This window comes from Moschus berezovskii, chromosome 23 (genome assembly GCF_049115385.1).
Source record: "Moschus berezovskii isolate FMDL1 chromosome 23, NW_MosBer_1.0, whole genome shotgun sequence".
In the NCBI taxonomy this organism is placed as follows: domain Eukaryota; kingdom Metazoa; phylum Chordata; class Mammalia; order Artiodactyla; family Moschidae; genus Moschus; species Moschus berezovskii.
Genome location: NC_142482.1, coordinates 38,579,301 through 38,599,692, shown reverse-complemented (window position 1 = coordinate 38,599,692; position 20,392 = coordinate 38,579,301). Strand labels below are relative to the sequence as shown.

Sequence of the window (20,392 nt, the reverse complement as noted above, 5' to 3'; positions counted from 1 at the left end):
AACCCCCCTCGGCCACACCATCCTGTACACAATTCGGGCCGCAAGTTGGTTTTATTGGGAGAGACTTAAGACTGTCAAAGACCTGGTGAACATAGAGGAATTCAGATGAGCTGCGAATTTTCCTTTTTTTTAAATCAAGGCAAACGTCATTAAAAGCTCAGTAAAAGCCCTAACACGGGCACCTGGGTACCGGCAGGGATCACAGGGAGAGAGGTGGGAGACGCCTGGAGTTAGAAGTCCAGCCCCGGTGGGAAGGTCTGAGTAAGGAGCCGCCCACAAGGAGCTCCAGGTTCAGGGCGGGGGTGTGGGGTCGCTCAGGTACAGAGACTCGTCAGAAACTAGGCGGAGCGTGAGTCAGCGCTGCCCAAGGGGCTCTCCGCCCCTTGGGGGGTGGGTCGTAGATGGGCTCCGTACTAGAGAAGGGCAGGAGAAACTGGGCCAAGCCGCAATTTTACCTCGAGGGGCCTCGAGGACTCTCCGCGTCTCTGGAGACAAGGGCACTACAAGCACTTCAGGATGAAGAGTTGTAAGACTCAGACCTGGCACGGGCGGGTGGGAAGGGGTTAGGAGAGGGTCCGCCTGGGCTACCTTCAGCCCTCAGCCGGCGGAGGACGAAATACCAAGGACTGCCTTTCCCGGGTCTGTTCCTCCAGCGCGCCTCCCTGGGGAAAGAGAACACCGCGTTCCGTTGCGGAGCCGGACGCCTGCATTGGGAAGTAGGGCAAATCAAGGCCGGGAAATGGGACCCTTAGGTCGCGGCTGCCGCAGGGCCTGAAGAGGCCTTCTCTCAATTCCCGGGACACGTTTGCGGCTTCTTCCTCTCCCCGCTGATCTAAATGGATCACTCCGCCTATTCCCTCCCCCCCGCCACCCCCCCCCCCGCTCTTAGGGCGCAATGGATTGTTCCATTGCCCCTCCAGACTCCGGCCAGCGTTGCGGGGGACGCTGGCACGGTTGCTAGGGAAAGCCCCGGACGTGACGGCTAAATGCGACCCTGAGCAGCCTCCCCTCTCCCGTCCGTCATTCCCCTGCGCGCGTTCTCCTTACACCCTTGCCCTCCCCCACGTGGGTTCCAAGCTGGGGAGAAGTAAACAGCAGGCGGAGCGGGGCTCGCGGATCCAGGCCAGGTGGGAGTTCGCACTCTCCCAGGGTCCTACGCTGCTGCTCTGGCGTCCTTCTTGCAAAGCTTCAGTCTTGCATGGCTGGGATGATCCATTAGGGAGCTCCTGGCCTCGGGACCGAGCCCCCGCTGCGTTGGGGGCGGGGCTTGGCTGCGCGTCCGTGCGTCTGCAGCGTGGTGGGGGTGTGTGTTTGTGGAGAGGACTGGAGTAAAAGTAGGATGTTTTGTGACAAGGACCTGGTGTGGGAACGGGCGGCGGAGACTTGATTGCCGGCGTCTGTTCCGAAGGGAGGGGGTGTTGTCATCTCTCTCACAGGCCCTCATCGTCCCCTTCTCAGGCGGGAGCATGCTGGGGCTCCCGGGGCGGCGGCTCCCTTCGGCGGAGTTCCTGCTCCTGTTGCCATTCCTGCTGCTGCTGCTGCTGCCCGCCGCCCCTGCGCCCCATCGGGCTGCCTACAAGCCGGTCATCGTGGTGCACGGGCTCTTTGACAGTTCGTACAGCTTCCGCCACCTGCTGGAATACATCAATGAGGTCTGGCAGGGGACGCCCCGGTTGTGGGGCGTCGGTGGCGGCTACAAACGCTGGGGAGGGAGAATTGGGGAACTGAACGCTGGACCTGCCCAGTTCCTCGCAGAGCTGGGGCTGGCGTGGGGAAAGTTGGGGGACGAGAGATCCCTGGCTCTAGGAGGGCTCAATAGGCATGTGGGCGCCGGCTGGGGGGCGGCGTGGAGGGGGGTCTTTATAGTCCTTCCCGGCTGCGGCATCGCCCCCTTCCCACAGACACACCCTGGGACTGCGGTGACAGTGCTCGATCTCTTCGATGGGAGAGAGAGTTTGCGACCCCTGTGGGAACAGGTGCAAGGGTTCCGAGAGGCTGTGGCCCCCATCATGGCAAAGGCTCTTCAAGGGGTGCACCTCATCTGCTACTCCCAGGGTAGGCACCCTCCCCCATTCCTTGCCTCTGAGCCCTATCTGAGGCTTGATCCTTATCTGAGGGACACGGCCTAGTGTTCTCTTTTTGAATCGCATTGCCTCTTTTTCTGACTTCCCTCAGCATCTGGGTCTTATCTGTGTGAGGGTCCTGAGTGGGAGGGCCGCTCCCTGCACTGCTGCCCCTTTCTTTCCCCGTCACTCATGGCTCGTGGACATAAGGGATGGGGGGTACAGTAAAAAGCACCCTAGGGTTCATCCGAAGACCCAGAATCGAATTCTGGCTCTGTCACTTACCTGACGTGCCTTCTCAGGGTCTCATCTTCCTTGAGGTACATGGTGTGTGTGCGGGGGTGTGGAGTTGGGGGGACTGTTGTCCTGGCTGTCCCTAAGTCCTGCCCAATGTGGTGTTTTGCTTGCAGGGGGCCTGGTGTGCCGGGCACTCCTGTCTGTGATGGATGAACACAATGTGGATTCTTTCATCTCTCTCTCCTCTCCACAGATGGGACAGTATGGAGGTGAGTGGGCACTGTGGGCTCCATAGGGGGGCCCTGAGTCTTGAGGGCACAAAGCTCGGGGCCACTTGGCACTGCTGTTCTCTTGCCAGACACAAACTATTTGAAGTGGCTGTTCCCCACCTCCATGAGGTCTAACCTCTACCGGATCTGCTACAGCCCGTGGGGCCAGGAATTCTCCATCTGCAACTACTGGCATGGTGAGTACGACATGCCAAACTGGGGCCTCCATGCTCAGGGCATCCTGGAGGGTAGGGCCTGCTGCTCCCACCTCTGCCATAACTATCAGCAATGATGATAACTTACATTTATTGAGCACTTACTATGTGAACGGGCACTGTTCAAAATGCTTTATGTGTTTCACTTTGTTGCCGTAGAGAATACAGTTTGCTGCAGGGGTTGGCAAACTTTATCCTTAAAGGGCCAGACAGTAAATTTTCTTTTTTGGTTTTGCAGGCATATAGTCTCTGTCACAAGCACTCAATTCTGCCATAGTCATGTGAAGGCAGTCATATACCATATATAAATGAACGTGTCTGTGTTGCAATAAAATTTTATTTATAGAAACAATAAACTGGATTTGGCTAATAAGTTATAGTTTGCAAACACCTGGTTATAGTTTTTAAGATCATAGATGCTGGGTCCAGACTACTTGGGTTTGAAGCCTAGTCCTGCTGCATGACTTTGGGCAAGTTACTCAACCTTTCTGTGACTCAGTTTTCCTCCTCTGTAAAATAAAGATATAGTACGTACCTTTTATTGTGTTTATGAGGATTAGATCATGAATGTCATGTGCTTCGAACAGTATCTGGCTTATAGCAGGTGCTAGAAAAAGGTGTTTGCTATCATGTTTGCAGTTATCACTGCTACTGTCATATTACTATGGACCTTGTCTATTACTGTAGCCTTCTGATTGGTCTTCCAGCATCTGGTCTTGTCTCTTCTCCCTGCTTCTCTGACGATCTAACTGCTGTTTGTACCCAGACCCACACCATGATGACTTATACCTCAATGCCAGCAGCTTCCTGGCCCTGATCAATGGGGAAAGAGACCATCCTAATGCCACTGGTAAGATCCCGGACTCCTACCTTGGTCCTGTTTTCTGCTTCTCTGACCTCCTATATTCCCCTTTCCAACCTGGCCTGACCCCTGTGACTAACTCAGGCTCTCTTATTCCCACCCTGTAGTCTGGCGGAAGAACTTCCTGCGTTTGGGCCGCCTGGTGCTGATTGGGGGCCCTGATGATGGTGTCATTACTCCCTGGCAGTCCAGGTAATAAGGGACTGTGTAGCCTGAAGGTTGGCTAAGGACACCCCAATCCCAGCCAATCTTTATCTCATTTCTAAAAGTGGCCTGCTTCTTCTACTGTTCAGTTAATCCCCCCAACCTCCATTCATCTTGTCACCCAAGACCAAAACCTGGGAGTCATGTCCCAACCTCTTATATCTAGCCAGTCACTAAGCCTTGCTGACTCTGCTTCCTTTCCATCCCTACCAGCCCCAATTTGTGAAAACTTTGAACTCTGAACTATTTACAGATTCTTAGGATGTTGCAAAGATAGTTTGAAGAAGTCCTGTGTATCTTTTACCCAGTTTCCCCCAATGCCTGCATCCTATGTAATGACAGCACAATAGCGAAACCAGGAAATTGACAAATCGCTTCAACACATGTCTATAGTTTCATGCCATGAAATCATATTTCCTACCAGCTCTATTACTTACTTGGAAGTAAAAGGTAATTGCTCCAACCTTGTCCCCTTTATCCTATTCCTCAGGAAAACTCATGACTTCATGGCACTATGTGTCTGCCTCTGATCATCATGAATGATCTGAAATGTCACCTGATCTACTTTGGTCATTCAGCAAATACTCATCAAGCACTGTGTGCCCAGGCACTGTTGTGGACCCTAGGGATGCAGTAGTAAATGAAAGAGAAGTCTATGCTATTATGTAGCTCACATTCTAGTGGGGGAGACATAATAAATGTAAATATGTATATCAGACAGTGATAAAATAAGGCAGGGAAAGGATTAGAGGATGGCTGGGGCCTATTTTAGATAGTGGCCAGAGAAGTCCTTCTGGAAGAGTTGCCATTTGAGCAGAGACTGAGTTGTGTCCGACTTTTGCGACCCCATGGGGTGCAACATGCCAGGCTCCTCTGTCCTCCACTTTCTCCCGGAGTTTGCTCAAATTCATGTCTGTTGAATCAGTAATGCTATCTGTTTCATCCTCTGCTGTCCCCTTTTCCTTTTGCTCTCAGTCTTGCCCAGCATCAGGTCTTTTCCAGTGAGTTGGCTCTTCACATCAGGTGGCCAAAGTATTGGAGCTTCAGCTTTAGCATCAGTCCTTCCAATGAATATTCAAGGTTGTTCCTTTAGGATTGACTGGTTTGATCTCCTTGCAGTCCAAGGGACTCCCAAGAGTCTTCTCCAACACCACAGTTCAAAAGCATCAAGTATTTGGCGCTCAGCTTTTTTTATGGTCCAACTCTCACATCCATACGTGACTACTGAAAAAACCATAGCTTAGACTGTATGGACCTTTGTGGGCAAAGTGATGTCTCTGCTTTTTAACATGCTTGGAATGTCTGGGTTTGTTCTTCTAGGGAAGAGGAGTAGCACCTGCAAAGTCACTGGGGCAGGCATGGGGAATAAGGAGGTCCACGCGGCTAGAGGGCAGTAAGCTGGGGTGGAGGCGAAAGAGATGAAAGAGGTAGAAGGGGGCCAGATACAGAAAGCCTTTGTGGGGCAAAGTAAGGTCACTGTTTTTTTCTAAAATATATGCAACATAAAAGTTACCGTTTTTAAGGGTAAGTTTGGTGGCTTCAAGTTCATTCAAATTCTTGTGTAAGCTCACCACCATCTATTTCCAGAACTTTTTTCTTGCCAAACTGAAACCCCATAACCCTTTAAAGAATGGTAACTTCCTTATCCCTGCTACTCCCAGGCCCCTGGCAACCATGACCCTTGATTTTTTTTTTTTAATTCTGAGTGAGATGGGAACACATTGGAGGGTTATAAATGAAGGAGTAACATGCCTTATAGTAGTTAAAGGTGGGATTTATTTTTATCTCATTCCACACCTACTACAACCCTATGAAGATAAGTAGCTCTAAGTACTTTGCAAATAAAGCTCATTTAATCCTCACAACAACCCTATAGGGTAATTACTATTATCCTCTTTCGGCATGTAAGGAAACTTAAGTACAAAGAGATTAAATAACTTGCCTACATTCATAGAGTTAGTAAGTGGTGAAGTCAGGCTGTCTGACTTAACCACAATGTTTTATTTCCTCTCTACAAAGGAGGTATTCTTGTATAGAACAAAGAAAATCAGCAACATGATCAACCACACACAGTGGGGAGTGTGTGGCAGAGCTGGAGTTCCAATCCAGGTCTTTGTACCCCTACTGCTTTCCTATGGTTTAAGAAATCTAGTCCTTCAGCGTGGCCTCCAGGCTTCTCTGTCCATGGGATTCTCCAGGCAAGAATACTGGAGTGGGTTGCCATACCTCCCCCAAGGGATCTTCCCGACCCAGGGATTGAACCCACATCTCTTATGTCTCCTGCATTGGCAGGTGGGTTCTTTATCACTAGTGCCACCTGGGAAGCCTGAGGTACATGATACCCAGTTAAATATTCTGAGTGTCCCCCTTGCTGCTTGTGTCCCCAACAGGCCATGAGTTCCTGAAGGTCCCTACCCCTGCTTGATTTTCTACCACTCTGATAACCTCCCTCTTATGCCCCAATCTCTTTGCAGCTTCTTTGGTTTCTATGATGCAAATGAGACAGTCTTGGAGATGGAGAAGCAACTGGTGAGTCCCCTGGAATTACTTGCCCTTTCTGCACACACTCTGGTTCTCTGCCCTGACACGGAAGCTGAAGGGTCTACCCTGTGGGGAGGGGGTCTGGGACGCCAGCGGGAGCTTACTTTGTCTCTCCCTGTGTCTTTCTTCCATGCCCCTTGACCCACCTTGAAGGTTTATCTGCGGGACTCTTTTGGGCTGAAGACTCTCCTGGCCCGGGGGTCCATAGTGAGGTGTCCAATGGCTGGGATCTCCCACACGGCCTGGCACTCCAACCGTACCCTTTATGAGACCTGCATTGAACCTTGGCTCTCCTGAGGGACCCCCTCAGGAACTCCCCGCCCAGAGACTGAGTGGAGCCTTGGATGTCAGGCCCTGGTATGCCTACGACCACCTCACTGCCCCCAGCAACCAGGGCTCCAGGACCCCTCCTCTGTGAATGACACATCCTTGTCTCTTCCATCTCGCGTCCTCCCTTTTGGGGGCTGCTCCATGCTCTCCCATGCCCCCCAAGGCCAAGGCCAAGGCTGGGAAGTGGGAAACAAGGTTAACTTGTGGCTGCTCCTACTGCTGCTGCTCCTCTGTTTCTGGCTCTACAGGAGAACCCAGCCCCTGCCCACCACAGGGTCTCCTTCCAAGCCACTCAGGACATTTTTAGCTTCTGTTTTTTCCACGTTCCCTTTTCCTCTGAACTCCACTGTTGTGAGCCCTCTCAACCCCCCAGGAAGGACCACCTATGAGAGTGGGGTTCTGAGGCTCCACTATGGGGATGGTTCCGTTCTTAAAGTGTCAGTGTTGGGGAATATCTGTGGCCTGTGAGGCCCATCTCAGGTTTGGGGATCCCCCAGTCCCTATGTTCAGTATTGGGGTGCCCTCTGGGAGCCTAGTTTCTTTGAGGCTCCAGCCCCTCTTTTAGCTACCCTTGAGTGGGTGTGTTACTACCCCTGTATTTATGAAAATAAAGTTCCATTTACTCAGTGTGGCTTGCCTCATTTCCAGGTGAGGGGGACCTGGCTCCCCCAGGAGGGTGGGGATGGAGAGCCTGGGGCCTGGGTGCCCGGATGCCAGGTCTGGGGTGGGACCCCCTTGGTGTTTCCGCTCTCTCAATGCCTATTCTGTGTGGGTTCCTGATTCTCTGCGGGTTCTTTCCTGCTGAGGACAATTCTCTTCCTGTCCCAGCCTGCAAATGGGGGGCTGAGCCCAGGGCTCTTAATGGTTTGGGCCCCAGCCTCATGGGTGGAATGCACCAGCCACCCCCAGGCTAGATGAGGGGACTCAGGGTCAGGGTGGGCATTTGTTGTGCCCCTTTTCGACCTTTGTAGGCCAGAGCTGGGTGAGGGGCTGGACAATGAGCCTCCTCTTCCTTGGAAGAAGGAATCTTGGTAGAGACAATAAGGCCCTGTCTGCTCTGGCATGGGGGGCGGTGGCTGACTCAATTCTGCCCCCTCTCCTCCCCCAGGCCCTAATAAATGTCATCAAGAAATGGGGGCAATTTTTCCCTCCGTGCCCTGGGCGGCCTCCCCAACCTCCCCCACCTTTGTGGTGTCTCGCCCTTCTTTCTTTCCTCAGCTGATCTTGCCTTTTCTCCCATGACCTAACCCCACTTTCTTCTTTGCCAGCTCTGCCTCTCCCAGCCCCTCAGTTCTTCCGTCTATGTTGGGTCGAAGGGCGGAGGGCAAAGGCCAGGTGTTTCAAAGCCTCTGTTGACTTGGGGGAGTTCCAAATAAGGGACCTCAGGGTTGAGAAGAAACTTCTAGGGGGCTCTTTACTTGGCTGCAGGGGGTGGGGGTGAAGGTCAGTGGGGCTTTAGACCCCACTGAATTGACCAAGCTCCAGCTATGGGAGGGGGCAGGGATGGGAGGGCTCTGTCTGGCCCAGCCCCTCCTCCCGTGTGCAGCCCGCCCACCAGTCTGAGCGGCTGCTGCTGAAGCTGGTTGGCCTGAAGTCTCCCGGAGAAAGGCAAAGACAGGTGGGGAGAGAATGTCAATGGGGAAAGAGTGCGGGTCACTAAGAGTCTTAGAGTGAGTGTGAGTTGGAGGTGTTGTTTGAGTAAGGGGAGTGGGTCCAGGGTGTATGTGGTGGTGGGGTTGTGTGAGGGTAGTAGGAGTGTGTTTAAGGTGGGGTCCCCAGGTGCGTGGGTTGTGTACAAGGTGTAAAGGGGTGTAATGGTGAATATCTGAGATTTTGAAGGTAGGAAGATTAGGATGGAAGAGGGCACATCAGAGATAGGAGGGGCCTGAGGGGGAGGTGGAGGGAGTGTGTCAGGCTGTGAATTTGTATGGTGCTGCCTGGACCATGATGTGCTAAAGGATGGTGGGTGTTAAACATATGTGCAGGTGCCGACAATCCTTGTGGCTAGTGCAAGTGTGCAAATGAATGTCCTGCCCGGCTTACAGGGCACCAGCAGACTGTTCTTGGGAGCGCTGGAGCTGAAGTTACTAGCAGAGGGGAAGGGCTTCCATTAACCTCTTCTTGCCTGCAGCTGGCAGTCTGAAGTCAAGGAGAATCATGGGGTCCAGGGCTGAGCCATGCACTGTCTTAGGCGGACTCTGGTTCCTCCTGCTACTGATGACAGGCGAGGGGGCCAAGGGTGGTGCCCTCAAAGAGAGGTGACAACAGAGGGGGCAGGGCCAGGGTTGGGGCTTCACAGGGGGCAAAACAAAGTTGAGGAGGGGGATGAGGCTGTCCTGTTTGGGGAGGGCGGGGCCTCGGTGGAGCCTGAAGGGAAGCGGGGCTCTGGCTCCCCGGGACCTGGCCCAATCAGTGTCTCACTTTCTCCCACGTGGGTGCAGTCAGGGGGTCTGCTCCAAGCAGAGCCTGGTGGTCCCACTCCATTACAATGAGTCCTACAGCCAACCTGTATATAAGCCCTATCTGACCCTGTGCTCTGGAAGGCGTGTCTGCAGCACCTACAGGTGAGGATGGGGAGCCGGGACCCCGGGGTCTCTCAAAAGGAAGCCCCCAAAGCCAGGACAAGAACCCATACATAGGCCAACGCCCAGAGCCCGGCGCTGTTTTCCAGGACCACGTACCGCGTGGCCTGGAGGGAGGTGCGGAGGGAGGTGCGGCAGACCCACGCCGTGTGCTGCCAGGGCTGGAAGAAGCGGCATCCTGGGGCACTCACCTGTGATGAAGGTGAGGCTAGGGCTTCCCGGGCCTTGCGGGGAGGTGCGCCCCGCTGGGCGGAGAGCCAGGCCTTCCTCTGGGTCCTGAACCCCACTTCCTGCACCCTCAGCCATCTGCGCCAAGCCCTGCCAGAACGGAGGCGTCTGCGTTCGGCCGGACCAGTGCGAGTGCGCCCCGGGCTGGGGTGGGAAGCACTGTCACGTGGGTGAGTCGGCTCGCCCTCCCTCGGGGGTGGTGCCAGGACCTCCCGGCCCGCCAGTGGCGCCCATCCCCGCCCCGCCCCCGTCAGCCCCCTCCTCTTTCCGGTAATTAGACGTGGATGAATGCAGGACCGGCGTCACTCTCTGCTCGCACCGCTGCCTCAATACGGCGGGCAGTTTCACCTGTGGCTGCCCGCACGGCCTGGTGCTGGGCCCGGATGGGCGCACTTGCGCGGAGGGGGCCCCACAGCCCCCGACCAGTGCCAGCATCCTCAACGTGGCCGGTGAGTGGGTGGGAGCAGGGGGCGAGTAGAGGCAGGGCCGGGGCAGCAGTGACACTCGCTCTCCATGGTCCCAGTTCGTGAGGCTGGACCTGATGAGCGTGCCCTGAGGCGGGAGATTCGCGAGCTGCGAGGGCGCCTGGAGAGGCTGGAGCAGGTGAGTGGAGATGCCGGGAGGCCACACTTGCAGAGCTGACAGGCCCCCTCCCTGCCCCGCTGAGGTATCTTTTCCTTTCTAGTGGGCCGGTCAGGCTGGGGCCTGGGTCCGAGCAGTGCTGCCCGTGCCCCCGGAAGAGCTGCAGCCCGAACAGGTGGCGGAGCTGTGGGGCCGGGGCGATAGGATCGAGTCTCTCAGTGACCAGGTGCTGCTGCTGGAGGAGAGACTGGGCACCTGTGAGTTCCTATGGCCCTCTGGGTGGGGACCCCCGTCTCCCCACAACTGCCCCCCAGCTCCTCAAGACACCTTTTCCCAAGTCTAAGTTTTCTCTTATCCAAAATCCCTTCCCCTGCACCCACTCACCCCATACCTTCCTGGATTTCTGCACTTCACCATCCCCCCTTCTGGTACCCCGTTCTCCAGCTCAGTGGTGGTTCCACTTATTGTTGAGAGAGCTTGTCAATCTGTTCAGCGTCCAGGGCCCGCTCTAGGCATCTCAGAAGTACACAGTCGATGTGTCTGCCTGTCTCCTTGTCATTAACCAGGCTCCTGTGAGGACAACAGCCTGGGCCCAGGCCTCAAAGGGCGAAGATAAGGAGACTCTGCAGAGCCCCTGCCCTCTAATTTATACAGAAACTGGACTCACTAATCCTCTGGGATTGGCTGGCTCGGGAGCTGCACATAAGGCTATTTGCCGCTGAGGAGCCATGGACAATGGAAACCGTGCGAAGCTGAAGGATGGAGGAAGGCGGTTGCCGCCCCTGAATCCTCAGGCTAAGGCTTATGCCTGGGTGAGAACTGCTTTCTTAACTCCTTAACAAAAACAGCCAGAACATGCCCAGATCTCGCTCAATCTTTATTCTCGGTTTCTTGCTGTTATCCAGATAATTAATAAAAATCAACCACGCAAAACTGGGTCCCACCCTCTCCTTTTGCTCCCAGCCCACCTCCCCGGTTCTGGGGGCACAGGTCTGGGGTGGGAGACAGGGAGTGGCTACTGCCATAGGGAGGAAATGAAAATTGGCTCAGAGAGGGGAAGCCTCAAAACAAAACAGAAATAAATTAAAAGCCCTCCCCATCCCCTCCAGCCAGGGTTCAGGTCCTTTCTCCAGCTCCCCAGGGGGAAGTGAGTGCAGCACCTGTTAGCTGCTTCTTCCCCCTGTGCCCGGCTAGGATGGTATAGGAGGGCTGCAGGGCGCTGGGGTCCAGGACCACTGAACAACTGTGCCCAGGGGATGGGTGGAAGCGGAAATGTGGCATCCAAGAGTGTGCTCAAGCCCGGGCACCTGGGCAAGGGCAGGGATGAGACCTCTGGGTGAGACGAGTCCAGCCTCCACTGACAGGAGGCCCCACGGAAAGAAGGGAGAAGGTGCTGAGGAATGTTCCCAGGGTGAGCCTGGGAGAAGTATTCCACGCATCAGCTTCCAGCCAGAGCGTGAGGAGTGTCCTCACCAACGGATGAGTCCACTGTGTCTGTGGACGTGGGAGTGAGGAATTGTTCCACAGAATGGATGAGTCCACTGGCCAACATGAGGTGGAGTGGGAGAGAAGACCACAAAGGAAGAGGGTCCACTGGGGACAGAATGGAGTGTTCCTACCCTTATGTAGGCTGAACCACTGAGGATGAGGGAGAGGCGACTGTCCCACAGACAAGATGGCACAGGAGGCAGGGGTCAGAGTGGAGACTGCACCGAGGCAACGGAGTCTGTGGGGAGGGGGCTGGGACGGGAGCAGGGAGCGGTGCTGTGACCACATTCACTTCAAAAGTTGAAGATTCCCAAGAAGGGAACAAGTTGGGAGAGGGGAAATGAGGAGCTTGGCCCCGGCTTCAGGCTGGTAGGTGTGGAGAAGGTAGGGGTGGGGGGAAGGGGGGGAACGAGAAGGGAGCTCAGAGCCGGGCCTCGCCCACCCCTCCAGGCTTCTTCAGATAGTCACCACCACCCCTGCCATCAGTGGAGATTTCCCGGAAAACAGTGAGCATGGAGTGCCGGACTCTGTCAGCCAGAGCTGGGACGTCATCCGGTGTCAGCCCTTCTGTGGGCACTGGGGGCAGCACCCGGACCTGACATCGCCCTGGGAGGGGGGTGAGCACCATCAGGGCCATCGGCTGGGACTCTGCCCACCGCTGGAGCCTGCTTTCTGAGCTCTCCTCCTGCTTACTCCCGTCCTCCATCTTTCAGTTCTCTTCCCTCTGCCGTGGGCAACTGCCACCTGCTCTCTGAGGCCTTCCCCAATCCCAGTCCAGACACTGCAGTGCCCTGACAGCCCTCACTGTCCAGTGTTTACTGCCGGATGCTCTAACTTTGCACACACAGGCTTATCTTCCCTGCTAGACAGTAATGGCCCTTACTGGAAGGACGGGGTGTTACCACCTAGCAGGGTACAGCGCTGCTTCATAAATACTTATAGGCTGATGTGGGGGTCACATTACACGATTGGGTGGACATCTCACCATTCTGACACTGACTGAAGTTCCTGCCTCATGGGGATATCCCTCTAGCCTCTCTCATGGCCTTCCAGCCACCCCCAATCCCAGATCTGCGCAGAGCCCTCACCCGAAGTGAAGCGGCGCTCCTTCTTGCAGTAGAAGTCTCGATAGGAGGACATGACAATGGGCACAATGGGAACCTGAAGGTGGGGGGGAAAGCAGTCAGCCCAGAGCTTCCTCCTGAGGCCCCCATGACGAGCCTCTGCCAAAAGGGGAAGGGATGCTGGGGACTGCGGGTCAGGAGAAGGGGAAGTAGGAATCACCTGGGCCTGCACCGCGAGGTGGAAGGCGCCACGTTTGAAGGGCAGCATGGAGCCGTTGTGGTTTCTCGTGCCCTCGGGAAAAACCCAGACCCGTACCTGGGGGAGAGAGGGGGTCAAGGAAGACACACATGGAGAGGTCAGAAAATGACTGTGATGCTGTCGTGGGATTTCTGAGGCCTGTGGACCCTGCACATCAGTTTACAGCTGTTCTACCCTCTAAGCCCCATTTCCCCAGGATGACTCACGTCCTGGGTAAGCAGGGTCTGGGCGACCTCAGACATGACGCTGATGGCATCCCCAGTGCGCTTCCGGTCAATGAAGATGACTCCCGCCAGCCAGCAGGCCAGCCCGGCAGAGCCGGCCCACAACAGCTCCCGCTTGGCAATGGGCACACAGCGGCCTGGCAGCACCTCCATCATCCCTGGGGCAGGAGTGGGGGGTGGGGTGAGGATCAGCATCACAGGAAGCAGCCCACCTCAGCCACACCGCCAGGGACCAGAGATAAAGGAAGAGGTGGGCTGGGGGATGGCAGGGGGAGCCCCAGAAAGTAAGAAAGGGTGACTGAAGGTGTATCACCCTGCTTCTGAGGGCAGCTCTAGCCCCGGGAATGAGGACAGCGGAGGGAGCAAGGGGGCAGCGTCCCAGAGGAGGGAGGGTGGAGGACCCCTAGGAGAGGTGACCCAAGGGAAGGTTCCCAGTGTGGCTAGGAGAGGCTGCTCACCAAGCAGGTCAAGGGAGCTCTGGTGGTTGGAGACGACGACGTAGGGCTGTGAAGGAGGGAAGTGGTGGGCCCCTCGAACCTCCACTCGGATCCCGTACAGGTATTTGATGTGGAGTAGCATCAGACGCAAGATCCTGCGGGGGTCCCATACGGCAAGGGGTTCCAGCGGGACCCGCTGACATACATCCGCCAGCAGGGCTCAGCTCCCCGCGCCCCTACCATCTTCCTGGGCGTCTTGGCAGTCTTCTCCCCTTCCTCGTCCCTGGGCTCACTCAGTGTCTCCTGCACACTCAGCGCCCTCCCCATCCACTGCTCGCTTCTGACCCTGAGGTTCCCTCCATCACCCCAAGCCCCTGGACCCTCACTTCATGTTCTCGACGTTGCGTCCTCGCACGGCACACACAGGGATGGCGAGTACAGCCAGGAAGAGGATCCAGCCGTTGTAGAAGGCCATCTTGAAGAAGTACTTGGCACTGGGGCTGCAGAACCACAGAGTGGGCAGCAGGAGGAGCAGCAGCAGGAGCAGCAGCAGCAGCAGCGTCCCCGCCCCTGGCCACAGCTCCATTCTGGTCACCTGCAGGGGGCGGGGCGAAGGGCAGTGGGCCTGGTTCCTGCAGGCGGGGGGGGGGGGGGGGGGGGCGGGGGGCGGGGGGTGGCAAGGTGCGCACACGGAGGGTTTGGGGGGCTGTGGGGAGCATTAACACCTGTCCAGGAAGCCTCATTAGGAGGGGGGCGGTGGGGACGGGAGCTCAGGGCTGCTCTCCCACCCATCCCTGCAGGCGACAGATATATTCACACAAGAAACACACAACATGGACATCCACAGCTCACAGACACATCACAATAAAGGGACATTAATATAATAGCTAATGCTTGCAGCCGGTAAGGCTCTTATAATAGTCTCTCTCTCTGATGTTCAGTATGGTAGCCACCAGCCACATATGGCTACTGAGCACTTGAAATGTGCCCTATTCTACACTGAGAGACGCTGAGAGGTATCAAATACATGTCAGATTTCAAAGATGTTGAATAAAAACACAATGCAAAATATCCCATTAATAATCTTGTACATTGATTAGATTCTAAAATTATAACCTTTTGGACATTCTGGGTTCAGTATACTAAGATTAACTTCATCCTGCTTTTACCTTTCTTATGCAGCCAAGAGAGAATTAAAAATTACATACGTGGCTTACATTATAGTTCTGTCGTACAGGGCTGGTCTATACACTACATTGTGTTGCTGCTAAGTTGATTCAGTTGTCTCTGACTCTGTGACCCTATGGACTGTGGCCCGCCAGGCTCCTCTGTCCATGGAATTCTCCAAGCAAGAATACTGGAGTGGGTTTCCAGGCCCTCCTCCAGGGGATCTTCCCAACACCGGGATCAAACCTAAGTCTCTTAAGTCTCCTGAACTGGCAGGAGGCTTCAAGCCCACATACTATGTTAAGTCCTTAAATACGAAAACACAATTTACATTTGAAACGAAATAGACCCAGAGAGGTTAAAAACTTAACTTGAGGTGTTATCACCCCTACGGGGTACTTCCTAGCTTAAACCTAAGCAGCTTGTGCTCCTAACCACTTGGTATGTTGTTGTCTGTATAAATATCTGTATGGAAGTGTACACACAGCACACGGTAGATACCATGTACGTGACAAAACGCAGACATTCTCAAGGGCTGACTGGCAAGAATAAAGGCTCTGTCACTAATGCAAACCCAGACACACACAGTCATACAAAGACCGACCTGTTCATGCACACATGCAAATTTATAATCATGACAGATAAAAGGATGGCAAAATGCATACCCAGTAAAACCCATCTCCACCCAGGCAGGCTCCCCGTTCTCAGATCAACCCATGGACATACCTATGTCCATTAACCCTGCCTCCACAGACAGGCAAACAAATCCCACCAGCCCCACGCCCCCACTTCCAGCAACACTGGAGGCAGAGTGGTCCGGCAGGCAGTGTGCAAGGCCTCACCAAGTGGGAGGAGGAGGGCGAAAGAGTAAAAGGGTCATCGTACCACCTGCCCAGGAGAGGAAGGAGCTCAGGAGGAAGAAGCGCGGCATGGAGAATCTGTTCTCCAGGCTCTTCCTTCTTCCTCCACTCCGACCCACTGCTGGGGGCAGGGTCACAATTGACAAAAACGGCGTTCAGGTAAACGCCTATCACTCATATCAAGGCCAAAGGCACTCCCTTCCACGACAGAAGGACTGTGCTCCAAGGTAAGTCCACTGCCAACGGTGAAGGTAACAGGTGATAGGGGAAACAGGACTGTGCCAGCTCTAGGACAGCAGGCTCTCAGTGTGGCTTCATCCTACTTTCCCCACAAGCTGGAACCAGCGTTTCTCCCCTGGACTATGTGCAACAGGCTCCTAACTCATCCCCTTCGATCCATCTTCCACATGGCAACCACAGGATGTTTCTGTGACACCAATCTGAGCATATCTCTTGCCCAAAGGCCCTTCTGGACAGGCTGACTTCTGCTTACATCTTTGGCCACATCCCTACAAGAGTCTTTTTCACTCCAGCACACCGATTAACTGCAGTTCCTCAGACACACCGTGATCTTTCATGCTTCTAGGTCGTGACAGGCTGTTCCCTTTGGTGGGGATGCTCCTCCACATCTTCACTTGCCTCATCCAGTTTGGTCACTTTTTGGAGTTCTCCCTGAACTCCTCCAGGCTCATGTTTTCACTACACTTTATCATGATCACTGGTCCTCAAAGTGTGAAAATACAAATCCTTGGCCCTCACCCCAGATCTTCTGAAACATGACTTTTGGGCATTGGCCCATCAACCAGTGATTTAACAAGCCATCTAGGTGAATCTGAAGTGCATGCAAGTCTGAGGACCACTGACCTCAACCCTAAACAGCATGTCGCTGCTTGAGGTCACCTGTGTTTCCCTTCCTAGGCTGCAGGCAGCCTGATGGCAGGAACTGTCTTATTCCCAATGCCCAGGACAGAATGAAGCAGAGAAGATGCTCAATAAATATTTGCTGGACAGATTAGAAGCACGTGTATATACCCACCTAGTTTTAAGTAACGGGACAACACTTCTGAACATGAATCAGATAGCTACCGTCTTGAGGACTATTAACTAGGAAAAGAAAAGGCACCAAGCAGGCAATGAACACATGGGCCTAACAGTAACCTACTCTGGATGCACACTCACAGGACAGGGTCACGGTGACGGCAGAACAACAATCGAGGCAAGATGGAACACACCGTCTCGCACAAGAGAAACATGCAGAAGGGGGATTCACACGCCACAGGGGAAAGATGCCGGTGTCATTAAATAGGTGCCAAGAGGGCAAAGAGCGGGGGACAGCTAACGTGCTTGGCAGGGCTGACCCTGTGCTATGCACTGAGCCCCATGGACACGGACTGGACACAGGCATCAGAGATAATGTGTATGAAGAGACACAGGCCAGGGGGGTCAGCAAGGGAAGGTACATGGGGGTGGTTCTTCAGCAACATGGAGGCCCAGTTATCTTCTTCTCTGTGATATTCCTTTCCTCTGCAGAACAGGAAATGTCCGAGGATTCATAAGCACAATGGAGTGCCAAGAGAGTTAATGAGCATATGGCTCATAAAATATACTGCCCCCCAAATTATGAAATACACGTCTAACCAGAAGCACACGAGTTGTGGACACGTCACATCAGCACATCATGCGAAGGGGCACGCATGTGGGTGGTGTGAACCGGGACTAAGAAAACAGGCAGTCAACAGGCCAATCCGATCACAACCGAGTGTGCGCTAGTCAGTTAAGCCATGAGATCCCACACACGAAGGCGCCTGCATACGCTGGGACTAAACACAGCACCTGTGGGCCTGAACAAAGTAAGGTTATGATCTCTACATGCTAAAGGAAACGTGCAAATACATAACATGGGCAAGAAACACGAAACCACACAGTAGAGGCAACAGATGAGAACACGCAGACGTGAACATGTCAAGACTGCATAGGAGACATGGACAGAAGATAAGAGAACAGGCAATTCTGATGGAAAATAACACATCGTTTCTCCACAGCCTGTGGACAGCACTGGGCACACTTCCGGCACAGAAGCCATTAAACATGTCAAAGGCACACCCACTCAGTGTAGAAAACATGGCCCCCCACGAGGCATCTGTATGTCAGTAAGGGTCGAACACAGAACCGAAGGCCACTGAGAAACAAGAGGTCCTGTGCCTACACAGAAACAGAGGTGTCTGAAGGCATTCCTAGGAAGCCAATTCTGCTGGAGAAAGGAGGGCAGTAAACTGCCTTCTGACTGCCACAACCCCCCAAGAGTTTTGTGGGGCCAAAGGGCACAAAAAGGAACTGGGAAGGTGATGGGAATTTCCTCTCCAAGATCCCCTGTCCACACCCCCATCTCAATTTCACAGGGTGTCCATTCTCCTCCCTCCTGTGTCTCTTCCATCCTTACTCCCTTTCAGGCCCCTTCTCCTTTCCCCAGCAACCCTCTCCCCAGTCGGCCCTTATCCTTTTCCCATCAATCCTCTCCCCAAGCCCGCCCTCCCAGACCCAATCTCTCCCCCATCCCCTCCTCCACGTCCCTTTTAGCACCCTCCTCCCTCCTCCTCCCATCCCTTTCCTGCCCCCACCTCAGTGGGGTGGGGGGCCCGGGGGGCTGGCCCCCTCCCCAGCCAGGCTGCCGCAGCGGTGGTGGCGGGTGGCTGTGTCTCTGCCTCAGTCGGGGTGTCGGTGCCAAGGGGGCGACAGGATTTGGGGGTGTCCTAGCCCCGGCCGAAGGAGGGGAGGTGAAAGTGGGAGGCTGGGCCCATAGCGGTAGGAATGGTGGGGGGTTGTCCCCTTAGCTCCCTCCCTCCCTTCCTGCTGTCTCTGAGGGCTGGGGCTGCCGCTGCTGCCGCTATCCCCCACCACCCCTCCCCACGCCCGCTGATTTCCGGGGCTGGCCAGGAAGTAGGGGGCGGTGATGGGCGCCCTGTTTTGCCAATCGCCTCCCGGGAACTCTGTTATCTCCTCCCCACATCTTTCAGTTTCTGGCTAGCTCCGCCCCACGAGGGCTCAGCTGGGCTCTGCTTAGGTCTCTGTGGCCTACTCTGGCTCCGGCTGCATCTTTTTTCCTCCAACTTCCTTCTGGCACACATGGCTTGTGTGTCCCTTGCTGCTGTATTCCTTTTCATTCTCCATCAGTTCTCCTCATATTGTCAATTGGCTTTTTTTCCCCCTCAACTCCCACATCTGCTGCTTATTCCCTCCAACTCCAACCCTTCTCCAGCGCCCTCCTTCTGGTCCCCATTCAAGTTCAAATGTTTATCAAGCACCTACTATATGCCAAGCACTGGGTTCTTCACCTCTCTTCTTTTTCTCTCCAAGGCTCGGTGGAGATGAGATGTCACCCCACCTCACCTTCCAACCCTCATCTGATCTCTGACCTTTGTCCCTGCCACTATCTCCTAGCAGTCCAGCTCCCTCCTCCACTGCCCGCCCCCCATTATGGACTTTGGGGAGAAGGGACACTCTCAGGCCCTTGTCCGTCTAGGCTGTACCTTAACCTCAGTACTTTTTCTACTTTCCTCCTTCGTATAGTCTCCTTACTCACCCACGCTGAGACTACCCGTCTCTCCAATATAGAAAAGATATATGCTTTTCCTCCAATGGAAATTGGACATTAGGTTTAATTTCTTGAAAAAGAGAGGAAGAATGCTGATTCCTCTAGGATGAGCATGCCTCCTTAATTTTGTAGTCATGTACCTAGCTCTCTCTCCACCATACTCCCATCATCCCCTTGTCAGGATCATCCCATAACTCTCCACTCCTATTGGTCTCCTCTTCTCCCTCTCAATGACCTTTTCCCTAAACCTCTACACGTTGCCTGAACCTTAACCTCCTCTGCCATAGGCGACTCCTAATTTCTCATCTTTCCTCACTTGAGTCACGTGGGGCCTTTTTATCAGGATGTTGTTGAAGAACCCTCAGCTTGTGTCTGGCCTCCAGCCCCCAGTCACCTTTGCCCTGAAAGAGTTTCCATGCCCCTGAACAGGATGTAAAGAACACTGGTAATGGCAGGACTGTTACCTAGTTCTGCTCCTTGGGCCACTGACTGCAGAAGAGGCCCAAACTTGTGCGAAAGGCCCAAGCTCTGAAGCAGCCTGCCTAAGTCCCAGGGGTCCAGCCCGGGAGGAAGACCTCAGTTCTGTTGGGCACAGGAGAAAGAAGGGGCGGGTCGCCTAAACCGGGGCGGGCCTTGCCGCTTTTGCACCCACTCACAAAGGGAGGGGGCTAGGCCTTTTCTGCTTTTAAGATTTAAAACAGAGTCGAGGTCAACTCGTTCTACTATGTGCCACGTTAAAAAGGGGATGGGTCTTTAGTTCAGTTCTGCTCTGTAAATCACCTAAAGAGGGGCGGGCTGAGTCGTCCAGCAGAGGGAGATGGGTTAACACCAGCGCTGCAGATCGATGTTGGCACCATCCAAACGTCGGGCTAATCCTAGTCCTGCTCCCTTCTTCACTAAAACGGAGGGGCGGACCCAAGTTCTGCTCTCTACGTCACCGAAGGAGGCCGGAGCCATTTTGAACCCTGCGACCCTAGTATTTGTCCTCTTTTCCAAGCTCTTCACCGTCTTTCCCGATCTCGGCCAATCAGGAGCGAAAAAAGAGGTCCAATCAGTCGAGAGAGACCGCAGTCGGAGGACCCGGATGAGGCCGAGCCGAGGCCTTTGAACCCCAAACCCCGCCAATTGTAGAGCAGTCACCATGGCGACAGTATAGGGGTGAAGGGGTGGGACCAGAGAAGGCTCAAT

At 54.5% G+C, this 20,392-nt stretch overlaps 3 protein-coding genes and 1 pseudogene across 9 annotated transcripts; 2 read left to right on the top strand and 2 right to left on the bottom strand.

The window, feature by feature from the left end:
- Positions 1-295: 295 nt before the first annotated feature.
- On the top strand, positions 296-7,348 carry PPT2 (palmitoyl-protein thioesterase 2). 4 transcript variants are annotated; one of them, XM_055406324.2, is made up of 10 exons: positions 371-526; positions 654-716; positions 1,459-1,652; positions 1,902-2,055; positions 2,474-2,569; positions 2,659-2,766; positions 3,551-3,634; positions 3,754-3,838; positions 6,325-6,379; positions 6,545-7,348. In XM_055406324.2, the coding sequence occupies exons 1-10, from the start codon at positions 517-519 to the stop codon at positions 6,686-6,688; spliced, it is 993 nt and encodes a 330-aa protein (XP_055262299.1). In that variant the 5' UTR covers positions 371-516; the 3' UTR covers positions 6,689-7,348. The 4 variants fall into 4 exon arrangements, with proteins under 4 accessions (XP_055262300.1, XP_055262299.1, XP_055262302.1 ...); XM_055406325.2 differs by lacking the exon at positions 654-716 and having other exon boundaries at positions 296-526; XM_055406327.2 differs by lacking the exons at positions 371-526; positions 654-716 and adding an exon at positions 731-1,127 and having other exon boundaries at positions 1,437-1,652.
- Positions 7,349-7,462: 114 nt separating this feature from the next.
- Positions 7,463-10,879, top strand: EGFL8 (EGF like domain multiple 8). 3 transcript variants are annotated; one of them, XM_055406331.2, is made up of 9 exons: positions 7,463-8,339; positions 8,853-8,979; positions 9,163-9,285; positions 9,393-9,505; positions 9,606-9,701; positions 9,810-9,980; positions 10,055-10,134; positions 10,217-10,370; positions 10,680-10,879. In XM_055406331.2, the coding sequence occupies exons 2-9, from the start codon at positions 8,879-8,881 to the stop codon at positions 10,727-10,729; spliced, it is 888 nt and encodes a 295-aa protein (XP_055262306.1). In that variant the 5' UTR covers positions 7,463-8,339; positions 8,853-8,878; the 3' UTR covers positions 10,730-10,879. The 3 variants fall into 3 exon arrangements, with proteins under 3 accessions (XP_055262306.1, XP_055262305.1, XP_055262303.1); XM_055406330.2 differs by having other exon boundaries at positions 7,463-8,979; XM_055406328.2 differs by having other exon boundaries at positions 7,463-9,285.
- Positions 10,880-10,977: 98 nt separating this feature from the next.
- AGPAT1 (1-acylglycerol-3-phosphate O-acyltransferase 1) lies at positions 10,978-20,144 on the bottom strand. Of its 2 annotated transcripts, none has more exons than XM_055406333.2 (7): positions 19,985-20,144; positions 13,972-14,180; positions 13,607-13,740; positions 13,131-13,306; positions 12,886-12,981; positions 12,690-12,762; positions 10,978-12,207 (listed from the first exon to the last, which is right to left on the bottom strand). In XM_055406333.2, exons 2-7 carry the CDS (start codon positions 14,169-14,171, stop codon positions 12,023-12,025), a joined length of 864 nt encoding a protein of 287 aa, XP_055262308.1. In that variant the 5' UTR covers positions 14,172-14,180; positions 19,985-20,144; the 3' UTR covers positions 10,978-12,022. The 2 variants fall into 2 exon arrangements, with proteins under 2 accessions (XP_055262308.1, XP_055262307.1); XM_055406332.2 differs by lacking the exon at positions 19,985-20,144 and adding an exon at positions 18,231-18,362.
- Positions 14,177-18,752, bottom strand: LOC148774144 (uncharacterized; annotated as a pseudogene).
- Positions 20,145-20,392: the final 248 nt, after the last annotated feature.